Raw genomic sequence first — 23,417 nt, 5'->3', positions numbered from 1 at the left:
CCACTTATACCAGCTACTACTCCAACCACAACCAAATTCCCCCTAGTATGGACTAGCGAACCAGTAAGATATTTAGGAATACAGGTACACCCTGACCTAGTAATAAGAGCACTACGGGAAAGCAAAGCAGTGCTTAACTGAAGCATTAGAACACTGGATACAATTGCCCCTCTCAATGCTTGGCCGCATAGTGCTTATGAAGAGGACAGTCCTCCCCAGATTCCTTTTCTTATTTGTTAATATACCGATATTACTAACAAAATCCAGTATTTTGCACGCTCATGATCAGTCTGGCCTGGGCAGGGAAACAACCGCGGGTGTGATGGAACACACTAACCCTCCCCTACACAATGGCCAGACTGGATGCCCCTCATTTAGAAAAATGCTACAGAGCCGCACAGATCATGCAGGAAGGACCTCAAGACCTGACTTGAGACCCTCATGGGTGTGTAGTGCGCTTTACAAACCCCTGATTGATTGATGCATGCGTATCACTGGCTTCATGGACAGCAAGATCTCCCACACTTGCACCTAGAAAGGGTGACTGCTGCCCCAGTAATGCGCCCACGCTCTCTCATACGGCACACCGCAAACTCCGTGCCATTGACCCTATATGCACTACCTGTTACCTTCTCCAAAAAATGGTTATAGGAAAACAAACCTCCCTGATGTACTCACCCAAACTACCTGTAAAATGGGGTGCCTGGCTCGCACGGAGTGTTGATGGAGCAGTAGTGTGCGCATTTAAAAATAGCGAGAATCAACTTGGGAGGCTTTTACCAAAATGGATCCTCCAAGCCCTGGAGTGAGGTTATAAAATGAATACCCGAGCGTATACTAAGCGTTGCATATAATTGTCACAGAGCACACCAATTGCAGCGCACACACTTAAGCGCTGACAGAGCAGAACCACTTGAAATAACCCCCTTGACTTACCTACTGCAGGCAACCTCTCCAACCCATGGGACCTCTGGGCTTTATAAATTGATGCGATACAAGGATGATGCATCCAGCAGAATGGCACAACTAGAATGGCCGACAGACCTGGGTGTAATCACTGATAAACAATGAGCGTACTGCTGCTCAAAAACTAAGAACATATTGCAAAACGGTAGGCACAGTTTCGTGCACTTTAAATACCTCAATAGAGTATATTCTACCCCAGCTCGCTTAGATACGGCTTGCGGGAGGACAACAGGTGTCAGATGCGGCGCTGAGGGTGCTGGGTTTGGGCAGCTGGCCTGGTTTTGCCCTGAGATACATGAGTACTGGGTAAAGGTGATGGCAGAGCTCCAGAGAATGGTAGGACAGTCGGTGTCAGAGTCTCCAACATTGGTCGTATTAGGGCTGGACTTTGAAGTCCCAAAACAAGATAGGAAACTGGTGGCCATGGGCTTACTGCTGGCCAAGAGGAGAGTAGTGATGCGCGGAATGGTACACGGATATGACTTATTGCAACACGAGTGCAGACACTTATAATGCGTTGATGCTGATTCGCAGTAGACCTTTCGATATATGGGGTCCATTAAAAGCATATCTGCATAGTAAGGCAGGTACTGACACCGATGGTGAAAGCCAAAGTTCAGAGGGCTATGCACACAAAGGAAGTGTGGCAGAGGGTGGGAATGTGCACGAACCATCATCAGAATGCTGTATTCCAGAAGCCATGAGATATGTATTGGATATGTAAAAGTTAATAAATCACACTGTCTGGAGAATATACATATAATTGTGCGGGTGGTGGAGGGTCCCTGAAATGTAGCCATATAAATAACACTGCATAGAAGTTTGCCTATCTTACAGATGCCGTACGAATTCCCCTATGTTACATGTATGCATTTGTATTGTGTATATGCAACATATGTCCACTCCAAATGTATTACTTTTGAAAAACAATTAAAACATTAAAAAATTAACCATACCTTTTTGAAATTTTGTACAGTCCTCATTTGTGTGCCATTGCTGAAAATGTGTCAAAGGTGCATTACCTGCCAGCCGTTAAATGAGGTCAGATTAACATTTGTAACCATGTGTCACATAAGCAAGTCAGATGGTCCCTTTAATCGCATGCATTGGACTTACTGAAATGCCAATCTGCAATAGACTTTGTCATTGCCTAGAAATAGTTTGTTGTCCCGTTTGGTTGAGGCATTCCTGACCAGGAGGTGCAGCAAGCTCACTTTGCCAATTTTGTTTTGTTGTTCAAGGGAGTGATCCCTCGTTTCAGCCTACTGTTCTTCTGAAGTAAGATTGTAGCACTCCTTTTAAAAATGAAATCATGTAGTTGCTGTGTATCTTTACAAATCGACCAGAGATTCCACTGCAGTTAAAGACTAGTAGCTTCAGGCACAGAAGAATAAATGTAATGGCACTCCAAGCCAAGATGGAAAAGGTGTGCACTTCTAGCTCTTTTAAATGGCCTGATGCTCTTTCCCCTTGTTCTGATGAGCCTTCAAAGCACTCTCAATCAAAAGACCAAACTCCCACCACATGAAGTTCTAACAGGGAGAGCCGTGAGAATTCAGCCAGTGTCTGCTGCTGGGCTTTTGAATAGCATGGATGGTCTGATACTGGACTACTGTAAATGACTGGCTGATGTTGTGCAATCGGCTTCTCATCAGGCTGACTTGGTTACACCCTCCCTGAAAAACCAACTGTGCCATGACCTCAGTCTAGGCGATTCTGTTCTGGTGAAGGAACAAATTAGCCACATTGGAAAGGACCTTTTGCTGGTTTCTCTTGTGACAAGCACTGTTAATTGTGGCGGAGGGTCTCCCTGGATACATGCCTCCCATACCAAGAGTGAGACTAGTCCGTGAAGAAGTGCTGACAATGGCCACTGATTCGCAGAGTCCAACTCCAGTTCACTGTGAACAGAGGGAGAGGACAGTATGTAAGGATCCCAAAGTCACACTAGTCAAAACAGTATTAATAATGACTATGAAGAAGCTGAGTGAGTGCATTAGAAACTGGAATAAAGTGCAAGCATTTCAAATAGCAGAGGGAAGGGAAGTGGCCCAAAAGTGAATGGAGACTGAAAACAATTGTGACAGAAGATTGAATGCTAGAATGCTAGAAATGAACAGGGAAGAACTAGAGCCAACAAAACAGACTGCTAGTGACCGTGAGAAACCTGAAGTCAGAAAAACTAAGACAGAGTGAGAAACTAAAGGTCTTCAGCTCATGAGTGATCCTACTTCGTTTAATGATCATGGGCTGAGAGCTTATGAATGTGAATAGCCTCAATGTTTGAGAGCCCCCCCCCCCCAACCCCCCAATTAATGATGTTATCCTAGTTAAGGACTGATATTTATTTTAATTTTTTTTTATTATTCAATAGCTCAAGAGGCATACGTTTGGTTGAAAATTCATATTTTGTACTTGGGCATCCAGGCAAAGCTTTGGGTTCCCTAAAGTGTCAGTTTCCTTTAGATATCCAGCCGAAGGTGTAGGTTCCTAATACTAAAGTTAGCACAAACTAATCGATTTTGCAGCAAGAAGTGAATGTTTTGATGATTTGTACTGTGCCAAGAAGTCTCTTTTTATTTTACTTTTTTCCCTTTTCGATCTGAATAGAAAGACCATGGTGTAAACTACACAAGTTTCAAAATATTTGTAGTTGTCATTGGCCATAGTGTCATTAATATTTGCTAATTAGGGAGTCTAAACAACTGAGATTCGATCTAACCAGACTGATTTAGATGAGCAGCCTACATTTTGTATGCAAATATTATACAAAGATGGCTCTAAAGGTGTAGACAATATTTAAATTAAATTATTAAATGTGTACTCCTAGGTAATGGGTGTCCAAGATGGTTATATCTGCATATATCTACCCTCTTCTCTGGTGCCAGGTGTTACCATTATTTGCCGCTCACTTATTCATTCTTGTAGCGATTATGAATTTGTCCAGATAACTTTTTTATTTTTTAATAATTTTACATGCTTTTGGATGATGTGCCTAGGTTTAAATCTTTAAATCCGCAAGCAGGGGTGAAGTTTGTGGACTGCATGTATCCTTATGAGGCCTGTCACGCAAATTAATAAAATGAACCCTATTAAATGCAATGCATCTTGTAAGTTGGGGGGCGTGGCTTGAGCGCCGATGGGAGAGGCGGCGTGAGCTGATAGCTCCGTGCCCGATCCCGGTAATTATCCTGATAAACCTCCTGGAAATCGGTAAAATTGAAGAGGCGAGTGTCGGAACGACGGGGTGAGAGATCCCGACCGACCCCGCAACATCTGGAAGCTCCAGCGCGATCCAGGCCCGAGCTGTGCTGCCGGAGCGGCCTGAGGAGCAGCGGCAAGATGGCGACAGAGGGCGGCGAGTGAGGACGAGCTAGGCCAGAAAATCCGTTGGATGACACAACGAGTGCACAGTTTGGGTCAGCCGAGCCCCGAGGAGTGCAACCTGTTACCCTTGTAAAATAAACCGCGATATTGGCGAACAGAGCGACTTGGTGCCCAGAATATCCGGAGGATTGTGGTAGTCACGGGCCCCAAAATGGCGGCTAGAGGGCAGTATGGTCCCAGTGAAACACGTCTATGAAGCTGCGGGCTGAAGGAGTCCAGATCGGCTGGCGGTACGGCGGTGCTTGTGCAGCGGGGTAGGGCCCTGGAACGCCGACAGGGACACAGAGAATCGAGGACCGAGAAAACACCAAGAGGTCTGCAGGAGAGGCGTGGTCATCTGGGCCTTTCAGCGAGACGACTGAGGGACCCAGAAGCCCTGACTGTCGCCGCGGAGAAAGGCGAGCGATCGTGGGACAACTGGCTGGCAGGAAAGACGAGCAGCTGAAAATAGTGTCCAGACGTAGTCCCCGGTAAGTGTGGTGGAGCGGGCCTGAACCCGGTACTACGGAGGTTGGGGCGGGGGTCGGACCCACCACACCGCATGAGTGGGGGGCAGGGGCATGCGACCAGAGGCACCGAGCACAGGCGCAGGGCGGAACAGGAACGAAGCGCTGGGGAACCGGAAACAGAGCCTGATAAGAACTTGTAAAGGGAGAATGCACTATTGAGGGCAACACAGTGTGCGCTACAACAGGGGCAGCAAAACGGCTGGCAGACTGACTGGGCACACACTAGGACCCAAATGTTATGAGGGCAGTGCGAAGGAGGCTACTGGGTCTGGATCGGTGAGCAGCACCGCAAGCTCGAGGCCTAATAAGGACTGACTGTGGAGTTAAAATACTGCTGCGGGGTGATAACCGGTAATTGTTCCTATATATGTCGGACTTGAGGTGATGTGGGCTCTTGGAGGTGGAGCACCCACGGTGTATAAGCCCAGTCAGTTTCATACTACCCAGATATTAGCCCTAGTGGAGATTCATAAGGAGCCCCTGCACAGGGAGGTGTAGTCACATAGGACAGTATTACGACCAGCTCAACGACATGAAACTAAAGAACAAGAAAGAGGAGGCTGTAGGGCAAGAGGACACTCGTGATGCGGGAGGTGCACCAGAGGGTGCGATGTCGGAAATAGGGCTGCGTCAACACCTTGATAAGATCCCGGAAGCCATAGCTGCAACAAAGGAAGCCTTACAGCAAGACATTGCGCAAGTCGCAACGGGGTTAGGACTCCTGCGTGCAGACCGCTCGAAGTTGGTGGATAGGGTAAAAACAAACGAGTTAGCCATTCAGGAACTGAAGCCAGCACAGGCAACTATTGAGCTCAAGTTGGGTGATGCGCTAGGACGTTTAGCGATGTTAGAAAAGAGGGCTGAAGATTCCGAAAGCAGAAATCGGCGCAACAATGAGTGGTGGGCCTACCGGAAAAAACAGAGGGGACTGACATGATTGGTTATTTGGAGAACTGGCTCAGAACAGAGGTTGCTCCGGAGGGACTGTCTTCCTTCTTCACACTTGAGAGAGCGCACAGAGTGCCGTCTCGGCAGCCGTTATCTGGCCGTCCTCGGCCGCTGGTGGCCAAATTACTCCACTATAAGGATAGGGATATGCTGATCCAAAGAGCACGCACGGCAGGGCCCTTCAAGGTGGTAAATGGCAGTCACAATATTCCCAGATTATACTCAGGAGATACAAAGACGAGGGCTTCCTATCTGGCAGTTAAGAAAGAACTCGGGGAAGAGGGCCTCCAGTATTCACTGATCTTCCAAGCAAAATTGAGTGATTGTAGATGACACGACTCAGTTTTTCCTGAAGACGCGTGGGCATGGCTCAAGATGTACAGAGCAGGCACGGATCATAAAGGCCAAAGGCGCTCCGAACCACCTAAACCATATCAGATGCGCGAATCTCCACGTCTCCGGAGGAGGAATAAAAATCTACAGAAGCAAGTCAACCCAAATAGCGGTGGCTAGGCAAGGAACATTGGCAGCGACTGCGGAGATAACAGGCTCCCAGAGGGCTGAATCAGCGGTGGGTACAGAATCAGAAGAAAATAGGAGAAGATCGGACGCTGAGTTCTCGGACACAGACAGCAATAAGGGGCCTGTGGTCACGCCCAGAACAGCATAGGGAATGTTGGATAAGTAACTTATCTGACTGAAATCTAGCAGTTGAATAGTTAACATGGCCTGCGTCACAATGTTATCGCGCCAGGAGGCGACTGGGGTCAAGACAATCGCAACATGTTACCTTATGGGATCTGGGGCATTGGGGCTTGGGCGAAGGCTGCTGCCTGTCGGAGCCGAGTTACCCTTTCATTGCCTTAAGGCAACCTGCAGTGACTACTGCAGGATAGAATTGTGTGAATTGTGTGAATTGTTGTAAAATTTTGGATGGGGGGGCTGATTGTTTGTTATTGGGTCCTGTCCTGGGGGGGGAAGGGTTGCGGGTGTTATATGCCAATTGCAATCTGCCCACATTCCGTAAACAGTTAAAAACTTTTCTTTTTAACTTGCCCCGCTAATTTCCAGCTAGCCTCCTTTGCAGGCTCTTGGTTATTCTAGCGCTTGGACGCCTTCGGGCAGCAATTCGCGCTCTATAAATTTACATCCATTCCATTCAATATGGGGTGTTGGTGGTTGGGGAAACAGTGGTGGCGTGGGCGGACGCAACATGAACAGGTTGAAGCTGTGAGGCAAACGCAATGGGAACATTACCTGACTTGAGATGTATCACATGGAACGTAAGGGGTTTAAATACAATGACTAGGCGCCACAAGGTTCATGCATATTTGGTGAGAAAAGGAATCCACATAGCTCTACTACAAGAGACGCATCTTACCAGGGCGGAGGGTCAAGCGCTGCAGCATTGATGGAGGACAAGTATTCAGCACCGCATACTCTGCATTTGCTAGGGAAGTGCTCATATGGGTGAGGGCAGGTGTTCCTTTTCAGGCCACAAGACAGGTATTGGATCCGGAGGGCAGATATGCAGCAGTGGAGGGAAGGCTGTATGGTAGGGACATCGTATTATGTAGTGTGTATGCCCCAAATGTGGACGAAGCTCGTTTCTTGGACCGCTTATCAGGCACGCTAGCGCTTTACTTGGCTGGTCCAGCAGTGGTGGGTGGGGATTTCAATGCAATTGCAGATGTAGAAATGGACAGATCTCCTCCGCCTCTAGCTGATGCGCCAGTTCAGAAATTGGCCAAAAATAGATCTGATTGGCAAGACAGATGGAGGCTAGTGGATATATGGCATGTGCACCATCCCCGAGATAGGGATTATTCTTTCTTTTCATCCATACATGAGCTTCACGTCCGGATAGATGCAATCCTCTGCTCTCACTCGATCGCCCACGTGGCAGCACAATCGGAGTACCTCACACAAACTATCTCTGATCACAATCCGCTATTGATGTCTATTAAGTGGCAGCGAGTGCTGTCTGCGATCCCGACGTGGCGACTGCGCCCGGAAACTCTGGCGGATCAGGTCTTTAATTCGGAAATAGGTGAGGGCATTGAACATTATTTTCAGGAGAATCCGGGAACGGCCTCTACCAGAGCAGTTGACTGGGACGCCTTTAAGGTCGTTGTCAGGGGGCTATGTATAAGTAAATATTCAGGAGCCAGGAAAACTGTGCTTGAGGATGTGACAAAAGCCGAGGAAAAAGTGAGGGACTTAGAAAGGCATAGGCCGGAACAGCCGGCTACTAGAGGCAAAGGAAATGTTAGCGGTTGCAGTTAAGCGATTGCGCAGCTTTGATCATAAGAGCTACTTGGCGAAAGTTCATGCGGAAGGGGATAAAGTCGGTACGCTGTTGGCAAGAATAGCAAATCCAGTGCCGAAGAGTGGCCCGATCATGCGAATTGAATCAGACACCGGCCTACTGGTCCACTCACAAGCACAGGTGCTATCTCGGTTCCTGACTTATTATGAATCTCTGTATAGAAGTAAGCTGGAGGTGGAGGAGGTAAACGTAGAGGAGTATCTAGCAGGGATCCCGCTGCAGCAATTAAACGCGGACCAGGCAAAAGTACTAGGACAGGGAATAACACTGGCTGAGATCCGGAGTGCAATTAAGCATATGGCCCGGAATAAAACGCCGGGACCAGATGGTCTGCCTATTGAATTCTATGCACAGTATATAGACATTCTGGCACCTCGTTTATTAGAGGTCCACAAGGAAGTGCGGGAGTTAGGCCAACTACCAAGCTCAATGCGTGAAGCATTGATTATTCCTCTGCTGAAACCAGGGAAGACTGATGTGGATGTGGCCTCCTATAGGCCATTATCCATGCTGACGGTGGATTAAAAGATTCTAAGCCGGATATTGGCATCCCGACTCCTACCATACATAACTACGCTGGTGCATACAGACCAGGCGGGATTCATACCGACTAGGAACACTGCTTCGAATATACGACGATTCCTACGGGTGATTGCTGAGGGCCACAATGACCCGAGTTCACCAGCGGTACTATCTATAGACATAGAGAAGGCGTTTGACAGCCTGGAGTGGGGTTTCCTACACAAGGTGTTGGGGCGGTTCGGACTGGGCGACCGGTTTGGAAACTGGAGGAGAGTATTGTACTCTGGCTACTGCCAGGGTACGACTGGGGGAGGTGATCTCCGACCAGAATCCAGTATTGAGGGGGACGAGGCTGGGGTGCTCATTATCGCCACTGCTATTTGCGCTGGCAGTGGAGCCCCTTGCTGTTCAAGCATGCTCGGGACTAGTTTACCAAGGACTGCAGCTATGTGGCATACCCCACTATATATCCTTATACGCGGATGATTTGCTCCTCTTCTTGAGGAATACTGAGGAGGCTCTGCAGGGAGCCACATCTTTGCTGTCGCAATATGGGGAAATGTCGGGCCTAAAGGTGAACTGGAGCAAGACGTGTCTCTTCCCGATCAGATCGGGTTTGGATCCACCGGGTTCCATTGGTGCGATTACCTGGGAACCGACATGCCTCACCTATTTGGGAGTTCGGATCTATCCTGATTCCGTGTACTTGCTGGAGGGGAATGTGGGGCGCTGCGTTAAGGCCTTGAAGGGATGTATGGTGTTTTGGTCGACACTCCCTCTATCGGTAGTGGGCAGAGTAGCTTTACTCAAAATGGTGGCACTCCCCAGACTGCTTTACTACTTCCGCACTTTGCCGATTTGGATCCCACTTTGGCTATCTAAAGAATTAGGGTCACTGACCATAGGCTTCCTGTGGGGCAACGGTAGAAGGCGGGTAGCGTTGACAACTTTAAGGCCTAAACCGGATGGCGGACTGGCTGTACCCGTTTTTTGAGCTCTATTTGGCAGCGCAGCTGCAGGTCCTGACCCAAAGTATAGCGCAGGAATTCAGGGGCCCTGAACATGAGCGAGGACAAGGGATACAACGGCATGTCCTCTTACATAGTCATGCAGCAGAAGCTTGATCCGAGGGACCTGACAACAGAGGAGCGGACCCTGAGGCTTTGCTGGAACAGAAGCCAGCGTAGGACAGGGGTGCCTCATCCATATGCGCCGGAGATTCCGCTAGGAATGCTGACGGTTCTTCCGCACGGAGGAGACTGGACTCCCCTAGCGGATTGGGAACAATTGGGTATCCAAATGGTAGGGGATTTATATATGAATGGGGAACTGATGCCTTTTCAGGCGCTATGTGACATGTATAGCCTTCTCGAGGGTGGCTTCCTGCTTCATGCAGCAATTACAGCGGCGATTCGTAGGCACTGGAGAGGTAGGCAAGTGGAACCTGTGACCACATTGGCCTGCCAATATGTCGTAATGGCTGCAGGGACCGTTAAAGCAGTCACATGCCTCAAATCTCGGATGCTACATGAAGGCTTGCCACCATTGACGGTCCTAAAAGCAAAATGGGAGGCGGAGGATAGGCCGTTCGATCCTGGATGCAACATGGAACCGGGCATTCCTGCTCCCTTTCCCTGCCCTTTTATGAATGTGTTCCCAATAGGTACAGTTTTTCATTTTACATCGAGCTTACCTGACCCCGGGTAGGATTAGGAAATACTTCCAGGTCCAAGATGAGGCATGCCCCAGATGTTTGGATGTAGAGCTGGAACATATGCTGTGGCTTTGCCCCGCTATTGGGTATTATTGGGCAGAAGTAGGGGACCGTTTGAATGCAATCACAGATAGACAACTGGACTTCGACATGGCTGCTTGCTTGCTGCACTGGTTCCCGCATACAGCGAAAACTAAAACGACCAGCAAATTTATTGACTTAGGTCTATTGTTGGCAAAACGTGAAATTACCTGGCATTGGAAGTCAAGGGAGGGGCCATCAAGCAGGCGCTGGCGCACGGAGTTCTGTAAGTGGGCAAGTTGTGAGAGTGTTGTCAGGCTCCAACAAGCTAAACATGTTGCCAATGAGAAGGCCTTGGAGATGGCAAGAGCGTGGGAGGCCCTGGTTCAGGCTTTGCGGGACTCTCAGCTGGAGGAGGGGGATGAATGCGCGTTACTCGTACATGTGATCATCAACAATGAACAATGATGTGCAAAGCTTTCTGTACAGCTGCTGCTGTTCGCGATTGCTGTAGCTAAATTTCTTGGCTGGGCTTGGGTCATCCGCACTCGCACTTTACTGGCTAATGCATCATAAGGAAATACGGTTACCATGGCTACATTGTTTTTTAATAACTTTTTTAATCATGCATTTTTATCTGTGTAGTGTATTCAACAGTCAATTGTTTAATATGTATTTTAATGTGATTGTTTTAGAGGTAGTATTTATTTGTATTAGGGTGGAAATGCTTTTGACAAATGTCGAATAAAGCTTTAAAACTTAACTTAAAACGGGTTGTAAGATTTAGTATATGCCCACACCACTGAGTATAAGGGGGGGGAGGAATTTTAGGGGTTTGTTAGGTGTTAATATGGGGACATATTTGATATGGATGATGTGATAAATGTTTTATATTGTACGGTGGCCACAAAAATCCAATAAAATAGGTTTTAAAAAAAAAGCATCTTGTAAGTTGAATAGGGCTGAGAAACATTTTATAGAGGAATTGACTGAATGAAAGTGTGGAGAAGAAAAAGAGCGAATTGTGTGGTGAAAAAGAAAGTGCAGTTTAGGAGTTAGGAATAAATCTGAAATTTAGCTTTGATTTACTGTAGAGGGCAAATGTATGTATGGTACATAAAGATGAAGTACAAAAAGCAGAGATGATGAGCTAAGTGATTGTGTGAAAAGGGTTCAGAGCTAGTGATGCTGTTTTGTCAGGGGTGGAACCTATTGTTAAATGAGTATACTAGGTGTGTGGAAAAATGCTTATTTTTTCAGCTTTCACCAGATTGCTTAGGAAACACAAAGCCAAATACCAACTCCCCAAGATATATCATGTAGTGCTTCACATGCACAATAAGATGTATTTAAAGCTGTGATGCTTTATATAGGTGTTCTTTAAATGATTTCAAAATTAGAAAGTGGTCTACTTTGGTAGAATATTTGGCTACAAACACAGCAGGTGCTTTAACTGAAGTAAATCAAGAGCTTATGGCCATATGACCTACGGAATTGCAGAAAAGGCTTGCTTTGACATCGTATTAGTGAAAGGAGGCGGAGTCTGTCTGATGCTTCACTTTCAGCAATGCTGTACTTATGTGCCTGATGCAAGTAACCAGATTAACAAGGTTATAACTAACATGACCTGTATTTCTCATGAGGTGAAGACATTAGAGGAGGTAGGTGCTTGAGAGGCAAAAAGGATGCTCGAATATTGACAAGTGGTTTAGTGGTGTTAAAGGAGGAATCCTCAGGAACATATTAACAGACACACATTCTTTTGTTTTATGTGATACTTTTTTTTTCCATAAGCTGGCTCAAAATGATTTTGACATAGGGTGGGGTCAAACTGCAGGAGATGAAAAGCTAACCGCACCAAAAGAAAGGAAGAGGGATGAGCTTGAGATGGATGTCATACAAGAGGTGTACTGCAAACTCAGTGGGTTGGAGTTCAGATGCAAGATGCACAAAAGACAACTTCTATAGAATGGGAGAATTCAGCCGGTCAAATGATTTGTGGGGAGTACCAGAATCCCCAGAGCTGCATTTGAGTTTTTATATTAAACATTTCTGAGTAACATAACACATAGACATGTTAATGCTATTATATAGAGATATTGTTTATTCAAATTTAGATGTTACTATAATTAATGAAGACCTGAATTTTAAAATGAGTTGGTTGCTATTTTGTTTGTGACGTGAACATTTTATTTCTAGGCAAGCTGGAGTTGTAACGCCATTTTTTTTCCCCCTTCTTTTCCATGTTTGTTCTTTGAAGTTATTTTGGAATGTTTTAAAGAATCTCATTCAATAGATAACTGCAGTATGCAGACTAGTCTATGTATTTTATCTAGTCACAGATAGTGTAAGGTTGAAAGATGCAGAAAGAAACTTGTATTGTGAGAAAAGGATGAGAACCAGTAGAGTATGTAATTGTGTAATTTCGCTTAAACCTGATTGGGCAGTCTTTTTGAGAGCTATGTGTAACTGTGTAAACTGTTAATGTTTGTATGTCTTTAGGGCAGAGTTGACTAGAGCAGGAGATTTTAAATTTCTTGTCCTTCCCTTTAAGGGCATCTTATGCTGGATTGTCCTCTAATTTGTAAGACTTTGATTTTAATTTGATTTATATATTGATGCATGGTAAGTCCGAATGTAATTTGCTGCCAATTAGATTTTGCCTTTTGTAAAGCGACTTTTAACAAACTTTTATGGTTTGATATTAAAATATTCTGTCCTTTTTAAAGTCTAATGTTTCACATAATATTGAATGTATTGGATTTGTTGACCAAGTTCAGGTGTGGAACACCGAAATGCTTAGGCCACTAGACCACTTGTGCTCCATCCATGGAAGTGCTTTGTAGCCTCTGAATTTGTTGCTAATTAAAGCGTCAAGTTTTCTCAGTGAAGTGAATGGGCACTTTTGTTGTACTCCATGGTTGTCTGTGCGCGTGAGTACATAGAAGACATTTCACTTTACCAGTACTAAATTTCAGAATGTTTAGTTTTGGACTTTCGTATCCCAAGTCTTAGTTGGATGTAGTAAACGAAGGGAGAAGTATGCTGTAACACTGATCCACCTTCTTGACGAATGTGTGAGTACAGGAGTGACCACTATGAGACTAGTGGGTACCAAATCATTAAAATGTAGGACTGCTTATTCAACACTGATTAGTAAGGTTAGACTTATTCTTACCTTTAGCATGGACTTTGTCAGGGTAAACCGGATCATGTGGATGTCAAGACCGGACTAGGAACCAAGACCTTTTCAGACTGTTAAAGGGACCGAAACATGTTGGTATGGCAAGGATGACAAAGACCTTATCTACAGGCACATCCAATTTGTTTTAATCCTACATCATGTACTCTCTAAATAAAGATCTTTTAAGTCTACATTGAGTTTTATTTCACCACCTGGATCCCTCGCCTATCCATAACTGATTTGGCTCTCCCTCTTCTTGAGGTAGCAACCACCTTAGTGGTAATATCCTACCAAGGTGGAATGGAATTGCCTGACTAAGCATACCGCAGTGATATGGATGAGGCTTGTCCATCCATTTTTCCCAAATTTGGCGATCTCCTAGTAGACTCAGTGCTATTACTACTACCATATTTCAGATGTGTTTTGTTTTGGTTATGACCAAAGTATGGTAGTATGATAGTTCCTCTTGCTCTCATATTTTGATAGTCCCAAGTGAAAGACGTGATGGTGACACAAAGCACAATGTTTCTCACCTGTGACATGTTCGCAGTTTAAGGAATCTCGACAGGTACTTGGTCCTGAGAAGATATATTGTCCTCGTCCCAGGAACAGTCTTCCAGGTGTCTAGTAACCCTAAACCATGCTGATCCCTTTGTAGTGCCACAACTGGTGAAACTCCGGTTGAAACCAGTGGCATCAACTGCTAATCTGGCACTTGAGGGCATGGGTCTCCAATATCTAAGACAAGCCCTGGTGCATTCTGGGGTTTGAGAGATTGTTACTTAGCCTGCCTAGGCTAGATATTTGGGGAGCAGTGGTTCAGTGGGTTCTTAGTAAGTTTGTCATTGAGTATGGTTAGGTAGGGATGTTCTTGTGGTGCTGCATAGATCCTCTAAGGTGGGTTGTCCAGCTCCTGTAATGCATTATTTGCATCCATCCATACTGCCAGTTGAGTCCCATGAGCTCTGAGATGGATGCTCTTATCCAGTTGGACCCAAAGTTGCTCTGTGTGCCTTTGCTGCTGGTTCCATGTGGTGGAGATACTACCTAAGCACATGCACCCCAGTGACCCTAATGTCGCTCCGTCCACCATCAGAAATATGCCAGTGAACAAAGTAGAAGGCTGTGTATGTGTATGGTGTACAAGGCCTTAGCCAAAACCAGCCCTACAGGCATTGGATCGATCCTTTCTCAGTACAACCCTGGCAGGAATCTCCGTTCCACACAGAAGCTTCTTCTTTCTGTGCCGCGTGTTAGGAAAACAAGATGGGGAGGCAAGGCCTTTTTTAATCTGGCCCCCAAATGGTGGAATGCTCTCCCTTTGGAAGTAAGGTCCCGCCCCACTCTACAAGCTTTTAGATTTGCTCTGAAGACCCACCTTTTCACACGTGCATACCTGTAGTGTTGCTCTGCAAACTTTCTGATCTGTTTTGATAGGCGCCTTGACACCTTCGGGTTTAGTTTGCGCAATACAAATTGCAAATAAATAAATAAATAAATAAATAAATATTTCTAGGTGCACTTCACTAAGATTTTTCTAGCAATTCTCCATGAGCCCAATAATCCAGGTAGGCTTCACAAAGATTAGAATGTATAAGAAATAACTCCTGGAAGTATGTTAGCACAAACCTAGCTGAAGTGCAGCATTGCCCTGGACAGGGTCAACGCGTGATTGGAGGGCTAGCTAGTGGACACTGAAAGAAAATTCAAGAATGCACCTTTTGAACTGTAAAGTTGAGACTAGCACAAACTGCATGAATTGACCACTAAAGCATTTTGTAGAGAACCACTTTAGCCCAAATGTTGGTATTTTAAGGTTAACTGTTCATCTTGACATTTGTCTTTTGTTCATGGCAATTCGAAGAAAATAAGCTAAAAGGTAGATAAATCATGCATACACTAAATGTAAACTTGCATTTTTTTTCTTCCTAGGCTTCAGAAGTGGAAATCCTTATTTTCCATTTTATTCTGTTTCACTGCAAGAGTACCCTGGATTTTATGTTCCACAGCCGCCAAATTACACGAGAATGGCCAGAAGACCCCATTTTAACCCACCACCCCCTTCCCCGATGTTTTACCATGCTACACGATTTAGGCACTTTAGTAGTCAAGGGAGAAGAACAGAGTGCAAAGAAACACAGACCGAGTTACGGGTATCCGAAAACATGCCGAAAAGGAATGGAAATCTGGGCGCCAATGTGAGGGCCTGTGATGCCGTCAACATGACTGTTCTTTCTTCTGGTATCGGTACAGTAAATGAAAGTATCTCTGAGAACTTGGAATCCTCTCGCTCCTCTGGGGCTGCAGTGCAGGAAAGAGATTTTCACAAAAATGCTAGCACGTCTGCATCTTATAGAAATCTCCTTCCAGGTAGCTATGCCTTTGAGAAGGAAGAAGTGAGGATAGAGTACGGTAGTGGATCCCCTGCAGCAATACAGCTCTGGAAGTCCTACAAAGAAACCATACCTTTGTACGATGTGGCAAACGATAAAGAAATGGCAGATGATGTCGTGAAGCGAGATGTGTATTCTCTTAGCTCTTGTGAGGGTGTCCGGTATGGAGCCAGGCCTGAAGGGGAGATGATGTCTCAATCTGCTGCCTATCCCAAAGATGAATGCAGGGCGGCACTCCCTCCTTTGATGCTTATTGATGCTGTTCAAGAAAAGGACGTCCAGTGCTTACCTAGTCAAAATAATGTGGTTGGATTGGAGCCCGAGAAGAGGGCAAAAGCAAGTCCGGGAGCAAGACCTGGCTTACAGGATACAGAGAGTCCAGTCCAATCTTCAAATCTTCCCGAGTTGGCCAATTCCTGCCAGGACTTTCATGCTGCTGTGAAGAACACTGAAAGTAAAAATACAATCCGTGCAAATGGCTTCCACGATGAAGAGTCTGATCACAGGGAGAAAGATGGTCTTTCGAATGCCAGTATGGAGGAGTTAAAGGATGTAAATGTGGTAAACCATGGTGAAGTCGTAACATGTGATGGTGAACTCGCTTTGTGGGCTGAAGAGTCAGTTGAGAGCTATGTTCCTTCTGCCAGCTGGCTAGCATGCTTGGATAACGTGGAAAACAACTGTAATTATGATATCTGTTTGTCTGATCGAAAGCAGAAACGGACCAGTGTCCTGAGCGTGACTTCTGATGATCTTTCTTCTAGAGATGAAGGGTCTTCTATGGATAATGGACCTGTTTCTTACTATATGAATGATTACTTGCTTCGAAAAAGTCTGTACTCCTTTCGAAAAAGTACTGACAGCTCTGAAAAAGAGAAGATAAAAAGTGGTGGCTCCTTGAATGAAGATGGTGAATGCACCCAGAGGGACACCAATGCGGTCAGCACCCAATACAACGCGAGCCGTGACAAGAAAGACTCTAGTCAAAAAGTTGAAGTTTCTGGTAGAAGTAGGAAATTGGGGGTCTCACTGAGAGACGTTAGCCGGCGGAAACTTTACTCTCTGAAAAAGAAACCCAGAAAGAACATGTCTCTTTCCGAGCCGGAGGACTCTGAGGACTATTGGGTGGTGGAAGAAACTGTTGAGAACGGGTGTGAAGGCGATGGTGATGACACTGATGAAGGAGAGTACTTTCTAGAAGAAAACATCCCACAAGGGAAATTGAACATTAGCAATGGCAAGGTATACAAAGCAGCTCCTCCTCAGCACAAGGTAGTGTGGAAATACTCCAAAGGTGCTGGGCCTCCTCAATTGATAAGATGGCCATCTTCTGAAAAAGTGAGAATGAAGAAGAAAGGAGTCCTTGAGAGCTCTGCACAAATTCGGCGGACGAAGCAGAAGGAACAGGAAGTAGATTATGAGCCTGGGAGTTACATCAAGAGGCCTACTGGTAAACCTGAGCGGTGCTTCGAAGTGCCTGACGAAAGGAGAGCATCCCAAAAGCTTTCAGGAGGTAAGATGGCTCACTTGCATTGTTTGCTGCAAACTGAAACCTTCAGCACAACCCAAAGCCATTGGATATAGCAGTGTCATTTAAAATGTGCATGCTTCTCTTGTTTGCCTCGAAGTCGTTAATATGGGGGTACATAGTGACTTTATGGGTTTGAGAATAATCTGTGGATGTTCATACGCTTCTGTTTTACTATGCCAAGGAAAACTAGTTTAGAGACTGCCTCCAACTATGGGCAGTTCAATCTGCTATTTGCTGCAGTCACACCAGCGTTTGCACTATAAGTTTTCACTATTTTCACCACGTTTAATAAACATTTTTTTTAAAGGGTGAGATTTAGAGCAATCGGAGACCTGTCTCTGAAGCACCTTTTGAACGAAGGGGGGAGGAGGAACTCTGCTGGGCAATATGGATTTAAGCAAAATTGAACTTTGAGTTATGTTCTTTCTTAGGTCACAGCAGGAGCTTCATTACTCTGCTGCTTAATAGGTCTCAAAGAAGATGGTTTGTTTTCCAGGGTCCCAAATCGAACCCTATGAACTGACCTTCAGTGTCTAGTACCAGTCATTTATTGAATGGAGTAAGCGGATTAGCTTGCTCATGCGGGTAGATGAGAAGACGGGTGAGGCAGTTATTTGCAACTGTACAGCAATTTCCCACATTGCCTCACGGGGCTTGAAAGATAAAGGCACAGTGCCCTACAAGGGCATGCTCTTCTACATACACCACAGCATTTAGGGCCTTTAGGAAAACTGGTCTGTTTCAAACCTGTGTGAGGGGATTCAAGAGGTCCTATCCTAACATTGAGACATTGGTTGCCTATGGTGCACCAAGGAAACCAGCTACCAATTGAGGGCCATTTTTGATAGTCCATTTGGGCTTGGCACCTATTTGTATTGTTTTTTTTTAGAAAGGAGTTTAGATTTGTAGCAGTCTGCAGTAACCTATACATTAAAATGTTGCTGCTCTGTGTGCTTACTACACAAGAGTGGCTTTTAAGCGGAATACATTATTTGTTTGCACCATTTTTAAATCACCAGCCTATCGACAATGGGCAGTACTATGTTGTATAATACTAAAAGCGGCACATCAAAAAAAAATATTACCATAGACTCGTTACCCACAGGAGGAGAGCATGTAAAAAACTTAAGAACACTTCTTTCCGCTGTCTCTCTTCAGGTTGCAGCTTTGAGTGCCGTGGCATCAGGTCTTAAACTAGCAACATTCAGATCTTACAAGTTATGTTGGCATGATTGAATTGAGTAGGTTATTGGAGCCAAGGGGTGAGTCTTAGTCTCCACTTTATTTTTTAAGAGATTGTTTAAGTAACGCAATCCCCGTTTGATGGAAAACTCCATTTTGGGGGGGTGGACGTGGCAGGGCCCTATTCTTTCACTGGGCTAACGTGGAAACTGGTATATTGTTTCTGTTCCACAGAGGGGTCAGTTGGTCTGGAATGCTCAGCCGATCATCAAACGCAAAACACAAAAAAAACCTTGGTTAAAGGCGCCATAGATTTGTTCCTGAATACAATTTGTAGTATCAGCTCTGAAGGTCTACAAGACTGGGCAGAAAAAAGCCATATTTTGTCAAGAATCCTTAGAAAATGTATTGAATAAGGCATGGGTTGCATCCTTGAAACGAGGGGCATGAGGATGCAACTAATGTAGGTGTATACAAAATATGAGCCAGGAAACAAACTGGCACCCCTCTCCCCCAACCAATATGCACTATATACAGAGCCCTTCACTCAAGTCGCCTTGATGTTTTGAACATAGTGTTTGCATATGAGATGGTTCGCATTAGAAACTTCCCAATAGCAGACATTTTAAGCACTTTTTATTCAACTAGATAATCTCCGGGTTTAAGCTTTTATAGCATGATTTTGTTTAACAGTAGATCTGCAGGATTATGGTGTTTCCTAAGTAAAGTTCAATTACCTCCAAAGATTTTGTTTTTTTTGTTTTTATTAATGATTCATACACTTATGTTTTTTTTTGTTTGTTTTTTGGACCTTCTATCATTTGATGTTTATGGTTTCACTCTGTGTCGATTTAGATTCCGTATATAGATTTCCCGATTTATGCCCTGATATAGGTACAATTCACATTGCACTTATTTAGGCATAGAAATCCAGCCCTTATTTAGGCATTTTCCATGCTAACCAAATACAGGCATGGCCACCTACATCCGTTCATCTACGTTACGTCACAACGAGTTCTTGGAAAACCAGACTCTTAAGCCTTTAGGACTTCCACTTGCTTGGATATTGATTTCTCCAAGAACTTTTTTTTATTATGCATGAACATCTATTCCTTAGAGGTTCATTCATGACATTCTTATGCCTGACTTTTACGTCGATACTGGCATTCCTAAACACCTTCGAAGTATAAATATACCACCACTTTCCATGGCAAATCACGGTCCACGGTTCGGCTGCCTACTTGCATGACGCGGCTCTCCATGGCAAGTTCGGAAGAAAGTCCCCAACTGACACACTGCCATCCTCCTCGCAGAGAATCCGGCTCCAGTGTTTCCGACTCCCCTTGCGGGGTGTTAGAGATCGAGACCCGGAAAGAGATTCCAACCTCACTCATTCTAAGGTATGGAGCGGATTAGAACCTAGAGGAACTTTTGTCAAATCTTGGCAACTATAGCTAAATAGCACCTACTTCTTCCCTCGTACTACACTTAGGTTAGGTACACTAGGGTAGGATTATTTTAGAAGCACCAGATGAGTATTTTAGCCTGTGTTATTTATGTATGTATTTTTATGAATATATGTCATAGCTACAAAATATGCTATTGCAGTATTTCATCTTACTGCCAACGCTGTACGTATTATACTTCGCATTCTGTCTTACGATTGTAGCAGTTCATATCTCATGCATGAGAAATAAGACTGTTCAATAAACCCTTTTTATTGAAACGCCTGTGTCTCTATTTCTGTGCAACTCTGTAGAAACGAAGCATGCACGATTGACTGAGTGCAACTGTTATCTATTGTTTCCACGATTCTGAGACTGTTCTGATTCTAAGAAAAACAAAGTTGTCATGTTTATGCAGTTGTCAGAAACTAATCCCTTGTTCATTCGAGAAGTTTCTAGTGACCTCTGAGTTAGCTGGCACACACAATTAAGTTTAATGTACTCGATAGACATACTGACCCCAGTCCTATGTCAAAACTATAGTGTATATTATTCCAATGCGCAGAGCCTATTGGGGATATAAGAACTACACTACATGGCGCCCAACGGTGTGGTAAGGCACTAATTTAACGCTAGATACTGAAATAACTCAGTCGTGCTTTTCTCAGAGATCTCTACTCATAAAACTACATAAGATGTCTGGAGTGGATAGGCATAATATCCGCCATAGCGGAGTGGGATGAAAATCCTATGCATTAGCTTTTTGGTTTGTTCAACGTTGAAGGATACAGTGTTCCAAAATATTGTGCACCTTCTTTGTTCCCTTGAAACTTGCTCTGCAACTTTCATTAAACAATGTCCCTTAAACGGGAAAAATAACTCCGAAGCTGTACCAGACTGTGTCGCAGCAGCTTTTGATTATACAGGTTTTTCTGAAACCGATGAAAATGTGAATATCATCGTACCAAATTTAAGGAGAGCCATCACTCTAAAACTTAAAAAACATGGCCTAACACCAAGAGGTGGTAGAGCAGTTTTTCTACTCATCATAGTATTCCCTGAATCAAATCCAGTAACTAAAACGTTTCACTTCTACAAAGATGAACCACCTGAGGAATATATTCCTTTCGTGGATATTGAAATTCCACTCACATACTAGAAGCATGATCTCTGGTTTAAAGGCACCCTAAAACATTAAAATCATATTACCAGGCTCGGTCCACTAGGTAGACCAGGAGCAACATGGCCGATTTTAGCCGGCTACACACCTCATCCTGCCATTGAAGTAATGTCAGACGAGGCATTGCTTAATCAAATACAAAAATTAATAGAATTGGTTAAACCACAACTGTCAAAGTCCTGAAAAGGCCTTTACAAAAAACAATCCTACCTCTTCTAAAAAGAAGTGGGAAGATAATAAAAAACATTCAAAAGAGATTCTCAATCCAGAGGTTTGAGAACCTGACAGGTATCCAGATACTGATACATGTTCCTCTCGTACCTTTCAGATATTGTCACAGACATCATAAAGAAGAGGACGGTCAGATCAAAAAGAACACGTGAAGTCCAAAGATGAGCAACACGTTCAGAAAAACAAACCAAAACCTCAATTCTCCAAGAAAAAAGTAGCAGGTCTAAAGATCAGACATTCTGAGAACACAGCTCAAGAACGGATAATGGGCTCAGACAATGTTGGACAGTGCAGCAGAAGTATCATAGCTTGCCAGAACCTGAAGGGACTTCTGGAGACGGTGGACCTGAATGAAGACATTAAAGTTAGAACTGCAGACACCAGGGTTAGTTCTATGCAAGGATTATATGAAATAACTCTCCGGATGGAGGGAGACATACTAAGAAAAGTGAAAGCACTCTTTTGGGAGCGACTTTCAAAGGGTTATGATCTACTTCTAGCAGAACGGGACTGGCCACCAGAATTTGTCAGGGAGTGCCCACATGGCGAAGACCTCATTATGCCAGCCTTCTCCAACCATGTTCCAGTACATTTTAAATAAACTTATACCAGGAAATGGGCAGTCGCCCAAGCCCCAGAATTATACAAAAATCATGTTGGATGGGATGAGGACTCGCCTCCCCACACAATCCAGTTAAAAAATCAACCAACTGCCCAAAGGCAGTATACAATTAATCAAGAAGCTAAAAGACAGGTAAGGGAGATCTTAGGTCAACTTGAATACCAAGGGGTGATTGAAACATGCACCTCATCAATGAACAATCCTTTGTTTCCTGTTTCCAACCAGACAATACATATTGTCTAGTTTTGGATTATAGACACCTAAACTCTTGTTGTAAAACATTTTGCAGTGCCAAATGCACACAGTACAGCATTAATGAATAACATTGTGCGTAAAAAATATAAAACCACATTAGATGCGTCAAATGGTTTCTTTTGTCCAAACATTGCACCTGAAAGTAGGTATTTGACCGCTTTCTCAATAATGGGGTGTAGTGTAGTTCCTATTTTCCCAATAGGCTCTGCGCATTGGAATAATATCTTCAATACTATAGACGTAGGACTGTGGTTAACTAGGTCTTCTACTGACGATATTAAACTTAAAGTTATGTGTGTGCCAGCTAGCTCGGAGTTCACTAGAAACTTTCTCGAATAGGCAAGGAGGAGTTTAACCTCCCTGGATAGACAAGAAGGGATTTAGTTTCTGACAACCATAGAACATGACAACTTTGCTCCCCCCTAATCAAGAGTATATCTCTAGAGTCATGTGAAAACAAAAGACAACTATTTCACTCAGTCAGTACGTGCATACTTAGTTTCACCAGATTGCAGAGAAAATGAAGAGACGGGCGTTTTCAATAAAAAGGTGTTATTTATTGATCAGTCTCTTTTCTCATACAAGAGAAATGAATCGCCATTATTGTAATACTTATAGTTAAGTAAAGTGCATACAGTAAAAGCAGGATTATAAAATAATACTGTAAAAGTATTTATATGGTTTCTTAGCTATATGATACTTAAAATGGATAAAAGATATACATACATATATACATTGACTAATCGTTCTCAACTGGTGCTTCTAACTACGCCTACCCCGGTGTACCTGAACTAAGCCTAATACGTGGGCGGGAGTAAATAAGTAGCAGTTTAAGTTTGGTTTGCCAAGGATCTGACTCAAGAATTCTCTGTAAGGGGTTAGTCAGTTCAGTACCTGGGATTTAGAAGGCTGGAGGGTTGGTATCTCTGTCTCAGGACTCGATATCCCAGTTACCCGCGAGGGCGGCTGGAAACGCCGGAGGCTGGATTTCTCGGCAG

General features: G+C 44.4%; 1 protein-coding gene across 1 annotated transcript in view; it reads left to right on the top strand.

Moving 5' to 3' along the window:
* LOC144829284 (uncharacterized) overlaps nt 1-23,417 on the top strand; it is a 227,003-nt gene that overhangs the window by 146,705 nt on the left and 56,881 nt on the right. Inside the window, exon 3 of the mRNA XM_078688245.1 lies at nt 15,513-17,486. Within this exon, the coding sequence (XP_078544371.1) occupies nt 15,513-17,486 (1,974 nt within the window). The remainder of the gene's footprint in view (nt 1-15,512; nt 17,487-23,417) is intronic.

This window comes from Lissotriton helveticus, chromosome 4_1 (assembly GCF_964261635.1).
Source record: "Lissotriton helveticus chromosome 4_1, aLisHel1.1, whole genome shotgun sequence".
In the NCBI taxonomy this organism is placed as follows: domain Eukaryota; kingdom Metazoa; phylum Chordata; class Amphibia; order Caudata; family Salamandridae; genus Lissotriton; species Lissotriton helveticus.
The sequence above is the reverse complement of the archived record's forward strand: the minus strand, read 5'-3'. Positions and strand labels throughout refer to the sequence as shown.